Source organism: Antrostomus carolinensis, unplaced genomic scaffold, assembly GCF_000700745.2.
Source record: "Antrostomus carolinensis isolate BGI_N321 unplaced genomic scaffold, ASM70074v2 scaffold20210, whole genome shotgun sequence".
In the NCBI taxonomy this organism is placed as follows: domain Eukaryota; kingdom Metazoa; phylum Chordata; class Aves; order Caprimulgiformes; family Caprimulgidae; genus Antrostomus; species Antrostomus carolinensis.
In genome coordinates this window covers 11,849-25,452 of record NW_010287952.1, presented here as the reverse complement: position 1 = coordinate 25,452, position 13,604 = coordinate 11,849, and the positions used below count along the sequence as shown (strand labels likewise).

The 13,604-nt window shown below is 40.0% G+C and overlaps 1 protein-coding gene across 1 annotated transcript; it reads right to left on the bottom strand.

Annotated features, from left to right (window-relative positions):
• Positions 1 to 5,228: 5,228 nt before the first annotated feature.
• On the bottom strand, positions 5,229 to 12,193 carry PCK1 (phosphoenolpyruvate carboxykinase 1). Its single transcript, XM_010165020.1, has 9 exons — positions 11,925 to 12,193; positions 10,384 to 10,565; positions 9,570 to 9,773; positions 9,060 to 9,247; positions 7,917 to 8,079; positions 7,562 to 7,786; positions 7,338 to 7,469; positions 6,442 to 6,537; positions 5,229 to 5,877 (listed from the first exon to the last, which is right to left on the bottom strand). The coding sequence occupies exons 1-9, from the start codon at positions 12,146 to 12,148 to the stop codon at positions 5,423 to 5,425; spliced, it is 1,869 nt and encodes a 622-aa protein (XP_010163322.1). The 5' UTR covers positions 12,149 to 12,193; the 3' UTR covers positions 5,229 to 5,422.
• Between the last annotated feature and the right edge of the window lie 1,411 nt (positions 12,194 to 13,604).

Below are 13,604 nucleotides of genomic sequence, written 5' to 3'. Positions count from 1 at the left end.
AGCAGGAATAACTCCTGGGAGAGTTGTACTGCTCTAGGCTTAGCAGTGCGTAAGTCATGCAAAGTCATACCACTTTTGCAATGTTACTGGATGCTGGTGGCGATGATGTTCACCCCGTGGGCTGGAATTTGTCTCCATGCCACTTGCGAGTAAGGCTCTGTTGACTTCTGAGCAGGCTGAAATGGCATAATCTTATAGCACTTAGGTTTCATGCTTCCTAACCTTGGTTAAGTTTAAAGCTGCTATTCATAGCTGCTCTCGGGATCTGGAGCTCCAGAATACCATGGGAAGTTTCTCATCTGTTCAGGAAAACACAGATAAATGTAGGAATGGCTTCTGGTGGGTAAAATGAGGTTTTGTTGTGCTCTTCACATTCATAGCTGAGATGGCATTTGTACGCGCATGCTGTTGCTGTGCCACCCTCCACCAGAGTGACAGGGCCTTCTCTGGATTTTGCTAATGAGATGAGGATGGTGGAGAGTTCAGACTATTCGTTTAGTTTAAAGCTCCCAAAACCACACAAAGTGGGGGTAAGATCTATTAACTGTGAGCCAAGAAACTATTTTCCATGGAGGATGAGCTTAGTTTGTTCTGGAGAACAGCTGTTTACCAGGAGCAAATTTCTGGGAAGGATTCATTGCTTGGCCATCTCAACCTGGGAAATCGTGTTGTGATGCTTTACAAGGAAAAGAACAAAAAATAGTAGCTTGGCTTAAAAAAAGAACATCAACAAGAACAAAACCCACAGCAGTTGTACAAAGGGGTTTTTTTGCTAAAGAAAAGGCCTTGAGGCTGTGTAAAAACAGCACAAAAACTTTGATATGTTCCTTTGGGAGGATTAAAACAGATGTTTTCTCTTTTTTCAATGGCCAGCGTCTGACATTTCCAAAGAAGACACAAAGAACATTTATGTGTTAGAAAACTTTCTGCTAGCAGTTCATTGGGTTGAATGAAATCTGAAGTTAGAGAACTGCAGAGCCTACATCTGGTCACACTTGCACTGGAGAAAAGCCACAGCAAGTCCAGTGGCGCCAGTGTAAGGAGGAGCAAAATGGATTCTGAGGTGACCAGTGTCACTGGTAGTAGTGAAGGCAGGATAAAGTCCCTCATGTTGGGTAAGGACAGTTCAGAGGTCTTCTGCATGGCCTCTTACAACAAAGACACCATAATGATGTTTGTGTCTGCCAGGATCGGTTACAGCCTGAGTTTTGCATGTTAATATATGTGTATTTTTGCAATTTGCTCACAAAATCTTTCTCTGTTGAAGTTTTGCAGCCAAAAGTTGTATCCGTGATGGCTGCAGAGTGCAGTAAAGGCATACAATAGCAATTCACTTTTTTCTTTCCTTTTTTCCACCTAGCTGTTCTGCATGCAGATTCACAGATGTGGCAGGACGTGTTTTGGAATCTCAGTGACTGGGGTTTGCCAGCACCCATTTGACAAATGTACATTTTTGTACTGCTGAGGTTAAATCACTGCTAGAAATGTCCTCCATGATCAACAATAATGATTGCTAATTTGGAACTCGGAGCGCTCTGCTTTGCCATTCACCAGCAGTATTTCAGTAGTGTTCCAGCCAGGTACATCTCTAGTTGAGATAATCGTCTTTCAGTTAGGGAGCTAATTGACTACGCTGCAGCAAGTATGGAATAAATCATGTTACTATGGTAGCTAAGGTTTTTGGAAAACAGTATTTCCCAGAGCACAAATGCCATTTCTCTAAATTTTACTTCTTTCCCTGAAAATAGCCATATCATCACAGAATTGAGAGAGATTGGAAGTTGGGTTTCACTTGTTTCCAGTAAAAGTTCTGCAGCAAGATGTGTGTTACTTTTCATATTTATTTATGTGGTTTAACCTTCACAATGTTGACAGAATACAGGTGTGTGGATACTTACATACTCAAGCTAATTACTATTGAGACTGACATCTGAGAAAGGGATTTAAAGGAATAAGACAAAACATACTCAAAATTTGACCTTGAAACATTAGAAATTAGTCCAAAGGATGGCATCAGGCTTGGAGACTTTTCAACCTGTGCAAAGATTGGACCAAGGTCTGGGTCTGAGCTCTGTGGATTTATCTGTGCTAGTAGGAGTACTTGGCACTGAAGCCAGACTTTTGCCCAAGTAGCTGAAGGTCATTTAGAGGGACTGCACTGAACCCCAAGGGAGTCGAGCACAGCCTCTCCTGGGTGTGCTGCACCCATCACCGCCTTGTCTTGTTCAGCGAATCGCAATATAAACGAGGTACCAGAGACCGTATCCTCAATGGCATTAACGGTTACACTGGGATTTTGATTTTTTGTCTCTCTTCTTTGCAACCACTGGTACATCCACAAGTGTTTTAACAAAGTATTTTGTTTCTTGCTTCCCAGAATACCAAGTGCATTTCATAACACAGCTGTTGCAAATGTTATGGCTCCGTACACTTCATGTGTTAGTCTTTCCTGTGCTTCCCTTCTCTGAATCACATTTAATAGGCCAAGTTTTATATTTCTCTACTAATTTGCTGAAATTTATTACATTTGTTGCCTTCCCCTCTTTCTTTTGAAAATCAGAGGAACTTCCAAATTTCAATTTAAAAGCATTTTGTTCTAATTCATTTTGTTTTTATGGAGCATAGTATTTGTTGGATGGAGAGAAGTTGAGATCATAATCTGGCACGCTTGACTAAGTTTCTAAATTTTAAACCACCGCCTTCTCTCTTTTAAAACATTTTCTCTGCCAATACTAAACATTTTGATCATACAAAATGTAAATTGTACTCCCCATAGATGCTGATGGGTTGCAGATATACTTATGTACAAAGGAGCTGTTGAATGACTCAAGCAAAAAGTTATTTTCTTGTTCTCAGCCTTAACAGTGCAGCATTTTTTCCCCCCATTTTCTGTAGTTTCTGGAATGATTTGCATGCCTGTCAGTCTCTGCTCAGTGTTTGAAAAGGTGCATGTGGTTAAAATGTGTGGAGGGGGAGAACTGCAAGTGGTTTAAATATTTTTGCCAGAAGTGCTCGTGATAGCCACTTTCCATGAGTTGTGTTATAAGGAAAGAATACCCAGAGGAGAACCCCAAGGGCAGTGGTGGTCAAGGGAAGGAAAATCTGCCAGCCTCTTGGGGTGAGGAGGAGAAAGTGAGGGTTTAGTCAGAATACACAGTCCAGTGGTTTGGGCAGGGGTATAATGCTCTCAAGGCAGTTAGCGCCTTGTAATACCAACCTTGCTAGCTGGGCATGTGCTACAAGATCAGGGTTGTGTTGGCCCACAGTGATGGCACCTTCTCTCCTCATTTGGCAGCATCTTATGGGATGTGTCACTCGATTCTCCCATGCCCACAGTCCTACTGGGCTTGGACCTTTGGCACCAATTCCTCTGGCATGAAGGATAAGTTGTTTCTTTTGTAATATTCAGAATATCGAGTCTGCTTGTGTTTGAGAAGGCAGGACAGCACACTAGAGCTGCTCGGAGCCCTCTGGAAAGTGCTGAGCTTCTGTACATCTCCCAGGCAGCATTTCAGAACATGCTTGGAACATGCTTTCCCTGCTCAGGAGTGGGATCCTCTCAGGAGGCCCATAAGAAACTCTGAGATTGTAACTGGCCATAACTCTCTGATATTAGCATGATGGATTTTCTTAGATCTCCTTGTTCTTAATTAGACTTATCCAAATACTAGGTCCAATACTGCCACATCAGTTTGGGAATGGCTCAAGCCGTTGATCAACTACTTACAGGATTACTTTATAAACAACTTTATTTCATAGATGTGATAGTAGTCCTTGAATCTGAGGAGTGTGCATACTAGTCTCTCTTGGCTCACTTCTGCTGACCTATTTACTGTCTTCATCATGGATTTTTTCTTTTAATTTGGAGCCCACTCAAGAGCACACAGGCTAAAGATGACCCTATAGGAGACCTGCATCCATGCAGATGTGGCTTCTGACCAGCAAGCAGGTCAAATGATGATCATCTCTACAGAGGCTGCAGTGCTCTCCTCCACTTTCGTCACAACTCTCTGTTGTCTGGTTTTTGTGCGATCTGTCTATTGACTTATGCTGTATTATTCACTTCAGAATTGATAATGTTTGTGTTAAGTCCTAAACATGGAGTCAGGAGGTAGTTAGAGGCTTTTCAGGCTATGTGACCTCTCCTAGCAAATTTTGAAGGGTATCTGTTGACCAGTCCTGGTACTGTTTGTTTTGCAAGGAAGCAGGGTCTATAAAAGAGCTTATTACACAATGTAAGTGATTTTCTTTCTGCTAAGCAAATATTTGCAATATATTTTTGGAGATCAGGCATTCAAAGTGAAAAAGCAGGATACCTGCCAGTGATGTGGGAAGCATATAAAGGACACCTTTAATTGCGAGAACGTGGGATGGTTTTGGTATCTTGTATCTACAAGGAAGCCACCGCAAGCTCCTACCCCTACTTTCATTGAGCTCTAAGGCTTTAGGCATCTCAACAAATCTGGAAAACTCTTCCCAAACTGTGTACTTCAACAGCTCCACTAGTTATTCTTGCAAAAGCCAGGGTACTGTGGCAAGAGACAAATCCTATGACTTCAGCAAAGGAGCAAGGTCCTGATATGGGGCTTTCCTAGAGGTTAGTTTGTTTTATAAATGCCAAAGTAACTAACAATGCCCAGTTATGGAGAGCATTCACTAGCTGGATGACTTCTCACAGCTGGTATCATAATCTATGGATCATTCCTTTGGCTTGAACAAAAATTGCAAAGAGGCTATGTGGCTTAAACTAGTTGGTTTATGAGCAGCAGATCAATGCTAGTCAACATCTAACTTCCACATGTGAATTTCTCTCTGTGCCCTGGTATTGACAGGAGGCCCAATTTATATGCACGTAGTTTATAAACAGTGAGAATACTGGAAATGAGGTAATATTTTGTATAAACATTTATTTCAACAGTTTAAAGAACAAGCCATTCCAAACATCCGGAAATCACAGGAACATGAGGCATATATAATAGCAATATCTTAAATACACATTAGTAATACAAAGCCATCTTTCACTCTGAAAGTTACAACTTCATTTTTCTAAAAAATATTTAAGAAATATGTTTAGGTAATACATATATACAGCATCTAAGTTTCTTTCTTCTTTCCTGTAGAGTCTGAGACACTAGTGGTTTGTGTGATAGGAACAATGTGCAATACTTTCAAGGCTGGATTGGTGTGGATCGTCTATGCAGAACTAGGCACCTATTCGCAAAAACTGATGCAGTTATAAATCATTAGGTCTGGAGTTACTTCTGGAATGTCCCTACCTATATTCTAACCTAAACTAGGACCTACTTTTCATTATAACTCCCTGCCCATCAGTGTGCTGTTATGCTTCCAGTGGTGATTTGGTAAAATGTGTTTGTCCTGTCTTCGTATGTGTGGATTGATAAATAATTGTGGGTTTGGTCAGCTACAACTGTTTTATCCTCATCTCTAAGGCAAGCATTTCTCTTTCTATTTCATAGGGAAGGTCAGCATTAACTTGTACTTCAAAGTACTGTTTGATTTCTTCTACCTCCTTTTCCCAGAACTCTTTAGAGATATCAAACAGTTCGGTCAAGTTGACGTCTTCTAAACCCTTCAGGTTCAAAGCAGTGTCAGTGGGGATGTAACCTATGGCAGTTGGCTTGGCAGAGGCTTTCCCTTCAATTCTGTTGAACATCCACTCCAGCACACGGGAATTCTCTCCATAGCCAGGCCACAGGAATTTCCCTTGGCTGTCTTTCCGGAACCAGTTAACATGAAAGATGCTTGGTAGTTTTGCAGCTGGACGATGTGCCATGCTGAGCCAGTGGGCCAAGTATTTGCCAAAGTTGTAGCCAAAGAAAGGTCTCATGGCAAATGGATCATGCATAATGACTTTGCCTGATTGAAACACAAATGAAGTATGTAAGGTAATAAAAGATTCAGATCCTCCCAGGATTTAGTACCCATGGTCCCTTAACCACCCTTCTGCATCTGAACCAAAGAGATTTAACAAACAAAACAAAAAAGTACAAAATAATTTAATTTTTGTAACCGGTGGAAATTAATTTCTTAAATCTCACATCAAGCAGCCTAAATGGAGATCCTCAAGAGCTGACTTGCATTGTTCATGTATTTATGTTGAGCTCTAGCAGAAGAGAAAATTTAATATATCCCAGACTGTAACAAGAACTCTATATCAAGGCTTCTGGCAACCCCATGCCTGCACCCTGTTCTGTGTGCTTGCCACCTAGGGGATTATTTTGCTTTTAATAATTAATTAATTTGACTTTTACAGAGAATTTGGCTTTTAATTCCAGTACAAATATTTTCTATTGTGAAAATGCTCAGGTTGCAAAATTAGCTGCCAGGACTGAAATGCAAAAGAGCAGGGGAGGGGGACAGAGCAGGCAGTCCAGAGAGGACCGCTTTTAATACAGGTAGACAGATTAAATTTTGATTTACCTTTGTGCTCAGCAGCTGCTGTTGCTTCAGATCTCATAGCTGCTCCTATGAATACTCCATGCTGCCAGTTAAAGGCCTCATATATGAGAGGCACACCTGTAAAGAACAAAATAATTTCAGTAATTAGAGGTCCAGAAACATTTTTATTAACAGGCTTTTCTGCCTGAGATACTGGTGAATGTGTGATACTGTATAATGTATTCTAATTTTTCCTGTTTTGGTTTAAAAAAAAAAAACAAAAACCTGTTTATTTCCTGCTCTCTTATAGCAAAGAACTTTGCACGAATGTTTTCAAAACTGGCTACTGATTACTGAACACATCCATGTTTATTTGCTCAGTGGGAGATATCTGTGACTTCAGAATCCCCAGAAGATTTTACTGGAAATAGAGTCTGGTCCTGTGGTCATGATATTAGACTCAAATCTAGCATTACTTCTATTTCTTTATTTAGCACTACTTCTATTTTCTTTATTCTACTAAAGTTCTTCCAACTTTAGGTGACCTTTAACATATCAATTTATTTTACTTCCTTTTTTATAAACTGTCTACAACTGGTTTATTTCTCTGTTTCTATCAGAACTAGTAAAAGCTGCAAACAAATTAAGACAAGTATAGCAATTTGCTGTGTCTATGTATTACCCAGGTTAGTGGGTCCTGATCTCCCTCTGGCCCTTTATTATTATTCCCTGTTTTGTGCTAACATCTAACGACTCAGACATTGAAATATCAGTGGCAACTGATATGTGTGTCAAAGGCTAACACGGAGAAGTTAGACTAACATGGTTATTTCTTTGCTTTTGCAGCTGTGAAAGCAAAACCTGTCTATGCCCAGTTGTGTTTCAACCCTTCTGTGGTCAGTACTTCAGCCTTGATATGTGGCTGCTGTATCTCTTACCAGCAGGTCTGCGGCCTCCAAATATTATCCCTTCAATGGGCACACCTTCGGGTGATTCCCATGCAGGGTCCATGATGGGGCACTGGCTGGCTGGAGTGCAGAATCGTGAGTTGGGGTGAGCACAAGGTTCCCCTGTAAAGAATACAATGAAAAGGTCATAATGTCAGAATTAACCTGAATTCAGCAGAGAAAACCAAGAGAGACTGTGCAGTGGGCCAGGTTACCATTTTCTGGGGTCCAATCCTTGTTCTTCCATGAAGTCAGTGTTACTCCTGGTGGTAATGGCTCATCAATGCCTTCCCAATAGACACCCCCATCACTGGTTTCTGCTACATTGGTAAAGATGGTGTTCTTGAATATGGTTTTAATAGCATTGGGGTTTGTTTTGACTGAGGTTCCAGGGGCAACGCCAAAAAAGCCATTTTCTGGATTGATTGCCCTTAAGTTGCCTGGAAGTTAAATTACAAAATATAAGTAAATGAAACTGGTTTAATTCTATGCAGAATTTTGTAGCCTGTCTTGTTGCGCCTACAAGCAACCAGTACTGGACTGTAAAACAAACAAATTTCAGTTCCATACCTTGTTCATCAAATTTCATCCAGGCAATATCATCACCCACACACTCAATTTTCCATCCTGGCAGGCTTGGGTTCATCATGGCCAAGTTAGTTTTTCCACATGCACTAGGGAATGCTGCAGCAAAATACTTCTTTTCACCTTCTGGATTGGTAATGCCCAGGATCTATTGAAAAAGTAATGAACTGTTACACACAGGCTTTTTTCTTGCACTTTTCATTTTGAAGATTGTCTCCCAGCAAGTGGTAATGATAAAATATTTAATTATGCAAATTTGTTCCTGCAGAAGCACCACCACATAATATAGTAGATAAATAAATCAAAATGTACTTTATTAATCAAAAAGTCTACTCTTCTTGCCCTTTGAATATCTGTAAGGAGTTCTTATATTTTTTAAAAAATGTCAGATATGTATATAATTAAAACATTTACTTTTATTTTGCTGATTAAAGATAACACAGACTGTATACAGCTGTGTTTCTCAGCCAAGACAGAAGGAAACCAGGCAATATTCTTTTGGCTGCACAACTGGAGTGAAGTCAAAGTACTTCGTGTATGGATATTCCTTCACTTCTCAGAGTCCATAGATATTTTTTCTGACAGTGTTCTTTTATGTGCTTTGAAATTAATTAATTTATTTATTTATTTTCCCCAGTGGTATTTTATGGTAGTAGAATGTTTAAATGACAGTAGAAAGTAACAGCAGGAAGGGTACAAAAGAGAACTCATTTAGAAAATCTAATATTTTCAGATTTTTGAGTGCAGAGAGCTCTTTATAATATAAAAGACAATTTTCAAAACTTGCATTAGTCTTTTGCTGTTAGACTTGCAGGGGCAATGTGGATGCCCAGTGATGATGTTTAGGCCGTGCTCAAGTACATGGGTTTGCCTACAAGCAGCCACTATCAGAACTTCCAAATCTTTCTTGGTTTCTGGTTTTACAGGTACCATTTTAAAATGTTTGGTACTTAACCTTGCAAACAAGTTGCTATTTCTCATAAGCCTGCCATGTGATAAATTCGTATCTAATGTTACAGGACTACCCATATGAGACTAATTTCATTGATAGCATGATGTGATGTATTTATGTTGAGCTAATTTAGGGTTTAATGGCTGTTCAAACACACATGATTTAATAGCTCTTACCAGCATGTGCTCAGCTAGCCAGCCCTCCTCTTTGGCAATTCTGCTGGCAATTCTGAGAGCAAAGCATTTTTTCCCCAGTAAGGAGTTTCCTCCATAACCACTGCCAAATGAAATGATCTCTCTGCGATCTGGGAGATGGGCAATCAGCGTTAACTCCGGGTTGCACGGCCAGTTGTTGATTAATGGTTCTGCAGAACAGAATGTTGTACTCATGAATACAGTAATTTCCATGCTGGATCACACTGTTTCATCAGCATCAAGCTTCTAGCAGCAACTCATACCAGATGCTTTAAAGGAAGCCCCCTGTTAAGTACTAGGGATAATAATCTCCTTTCCATAAAACTCTCATTGAGAGCTTTAATTCCTTTAATTGAGTTCTGAACTTAGTGCTGCTGCACAAACCACCCTGATCTTCTATAGTGGGTGCCTCCCATGTGCTGAGAACACACAGTCAACTCTAAAACATGCCCCTGGGAATTTCCAGGGGTGGCGGCTTTTAATGTCTCTTACCTTTTAGCGGTAGAGGACATCCAACCGAGTGAAGGCATTTTACAAACTCCCCGTTGCTCAGGGCTTTCAAAGCAGCTGTTCCCATCCGTGTCATGATCCTCATGCTGGCCACTACATATGGTGAATCTGTCAGCTCAATCCCAATCTTGGACAAAGGAGACCCAATAGGCCCCATGCTGAAGGGGATGACATACATTGTACGTCCTGGAAAACAGGGAGTAGCAAGATGTGGCAAAGAGCAAAACAATGAATTTTTGAAATAATCTTTACTAACAAAGAGGTTGTTTCTTGTTCCTTTAAAACCTGTTTGTCTTGTGTGTGTTTCTGATGATGTTTAAAGAGCTGTAGCTTTGTTTGTCTAATCATGTAGCAAGAAGTTTTATCTTAAATGCTGAAAGCAGCTGTTCAGACAAATTGTCTAGCCAGCAGTAAAGGTGAGTAGAGGCCAAGTTCTCTGTTGATGTAGATCACTGAACCTGAAATTATTGCTGGGGATGGGGGTCTTCCATTCTCACCTTGCTTCCTATCAGCTGCTTAGTTGCTATGTGACTTCCTGAAAAAATCACCCAAATTTTTCTACCTTACTTTGCCCTTCTTCATGAAGAGAAAAATGCTGGAAAGAGACTCAGAACTGTCCTTGCACAGGCATTGGGATCTATGGTAAAGATCCAGATGAAACCGACAAAGTGACTAATATCAAGGGTATAAACCTAAACCTTCAGCTAAAACCTTTCTTTAAATATTACAATAACTAGTAGTAGTAGTGTCTCTGTAATCCTAGAAGTTCAATGTTAACTATCCTTTTCTTGCCTACCTTGCATGCAGCCTGGGAACCTGGTATTGAAGGCTTTCTCAAAATCTTCTTCAGACATCCAGCGACCCAGCTGGCTAGTTCCAGTTTTAGGGATTGGAGTGGTATCTCTCTGTTCTTGAGTGATGATGACAGTTTTGCTCTCAATTCTTGCCACGTCTCTTGGATCAGTGAGAGCCAACCAGCTGCATTTCACCAAAAATCAGGAAATTAGACTTTAATTATCAATATAGCACTTTTTACCCTTCTGTGAGACTGGTTTAGAACAAAAGGGTACAATGCTTTGTAAGGCCAAAACTACAGTGACAGAGCCAGTACAACAAACAATCTGAAAAATCAGCCAGATAGATTTTCTCATACAAATTGTTTCAAGACTTTCCAGTATGAATAACAAAATATAAGGCCTAGGAAATTCTGGTTACACATTAATACTACATTGCCTCTTATCTCAGTCTTACTCTCTGTTGCTAACTTCCAGGGAAAAGTTAATCCCATTTAATTCTCATCAGTGTGAAGTTGTTTTGCATGGGGACCACAAAATGATGCCTCAAGCAAAGTGGATGCCAAGCAAGTACTTTAAGTGTTAGTGTAAGTGCCTGTGGGATCAGAATTCAGCTTAGTGGATTGGCATAGTCCTTTAAGTTAGAGGCATCACAAAAGAAATACTGAGTATAAGCATGATCATTAAAAGTGAAGGAGTTTATTAAAGGGAAATCTTTTTCCCATCTAAAGAATTTTTGCCATCTATTTACAATAGAGAGGATTGTTTTAAATTTTCACCTCTGTGCATAGAAGTTTTCCATGAGTATAAAAATGTTCTAGTTGGGCTGTCATAACCATCATCACTACAGCTAAGCATATAATTAACAATGAATAATTTATCTGGTGAATCTTGCCCTTTTCTCCCCCAAATAGTCTGCAAACAGATTGCCAAATTCCTGCACTTAGTTATTCAAAAGTCTTTGCAGATTTCTTACATGAAGATCTCTTGGTCGGCAAGAAATTCCTGAGTATGTAGTTGTTGTTAATATTCTCCTTTCATGTTGGGTTAGTTGGGAGAGATGATGAAATATTTGAAAAAAGTATTTGCTGAATACATTACAGTCAAAGCTCATCGGCATGATATGAATAATGCCTGTACTGAATAATATTTGAACACCCACAGAGCTATTTTAATGCCACAAAAAAAGTATTTTATGAATAAACTAATTGATTAAAATAGTAGAAGTCTTCAAAAGACATATTTGCTAAATAATATTTAGCCATTGCTAATAAGTAGTTACGTAAGTCTCATGACATTATTTCAGTTCCCTGATGTAACTAATCAATAGAGAAAATGTACAGTTGATAGTCCAGCTGAATAATATGCTTTATATTTTAGAGGAAAAAGTTTGCTTTTCCTCAGCATTTCATGTATATAAACAGTACCAGAATGCTCATGGAAAGCAAATATTAAAGGGTTATAAGCAGTTTTAAAAGTAAACACGATAGAAAATGCATACTGCAATTCTGAGTTGATACTTGACTTCCTTCAGGCTACTCACCAGTTCTCATACTTGCTCAGCTTCTTGATCATGCCTTGTTCTACCATGATGTCCAGAATTATTTTGTTTTCTTCTTCCGAGCCATCGCAGATATGAATGCTCTCAGGCTGGCACAACTTGGCATTACTTTCAATGAAATCCCTTGCTTCTGGAGGCAGGCTCTGCAAATCCCCCTGGACAACCTTGGGCATGACATTTACTTCCGCTTTCAACTGTGGGGGCATTATTGAACCTGTAGTGGATCTTGTTGATGGCTTTGAAACACTGATCACAATCTAAAATCAAATATATTGGGTGTGTTAGCATACTATGACATTCTAACCAGCCTCAATAAGCCTTCCTAACAATGTATAACACAAAGGTAGCATTTGTAATAGACTTGATCATGTGCTTCTGCTTTAAAATCAATATAGAGAACTTGGATCACTGGTAATTTCAAGCTGGAAAAAATAGAGACCATTCTACTTACTGTCTTTCTAAGATTGAGTCGGATATCGGAGAGGCTTCTGCTGTCCCTTTCAGTTGATCCTGTTTCACTTGCTTTGGAGTACTCTTGCGATCACTGCTTTCCAAGGAAGCATCCTCCTTCCTTAAATATTCTTCACGGTAGCGTCCATCCCACTAGGTGAGGTGAGGGAGGCTTGGCTGTTACGTCACCACTGGATGTGTCTTGGGACAGTGCCACTGACATTGTCATCAGGCAGAGTCGTCAACAAAGCAGCCCTAACGAGGTAATCATTTAACAGGTTTGCTTAATGAATGCTGAAAGCAGTGATTCTTAGCCCCTGGGTTTGCTCTTTTGAAGCAGTTACAAAATTTAGCAGTTTAACCAAACTTTGATCCAATTTGGCTTTGAAACCAAAAGCGTTGTAACTTCTCAATGTGTGGGAAAGGTTGAGTACAAAGAGTATCTGGAACTGGGAACAGAGGGGTCGTCCAGGCAAAGCGCAGTTGGCGCATTTGGTAGGCAGATGCTCGCTAGTTGGCTGTGAAGTGGAGGCTCGTCCAAGGTGTGTTTACTCACCTTGGGAACATTGCCTGATCCGGGGATAAAGTTCAACAGTGAGCACTGACAGGCCTGAATAACCACTACATACGCCTGCCTGGAAGCCTTATTTTTGTCCATGCAATTCTGAAAAAAACAAGCAATGTAAATCTAAATCTTGGGTTTCCTTTAGTGCCAGTGAGAAAATTTTTGCTTATGGTTTGCTGTAGGCTCTTGCAAACTGAACAAATATTTTCTGTTGCTACAAGCTCAGAGGCAGATGAGCAACTGTCTCAGTAATTAACCCCCTCCTTCAAATGTTATGTTTTATTTTACTGGGAATCTTACGGGGGTCATAAAATATCAACCCATCTTTAAATTAGTACTCAAAGAAAAGGCACAAAGCTGCTCAGGAATGTGCCTGCACACTTTTGTATGTGTGAAGAGCACTGTATGCATATGTATATATATAGACGTGTATCTGTTGTGGCAGTACATGATACCAACAGCCACCACTACTCTTGTAATTCTGAGGGTGAGAGTGTGACCTCAGACAATCTGAGGTCCTGTCTCTAACTGTTCCTGCCTGCCTGTGTGTCTTTCAGCTCTTTACCTTCCTACTTCATTTTAGACCATCATTCCCATAAAGAAAGGCTGATCTTCACATCCATTTGTCCATGCAGTCTGGGTTTGTG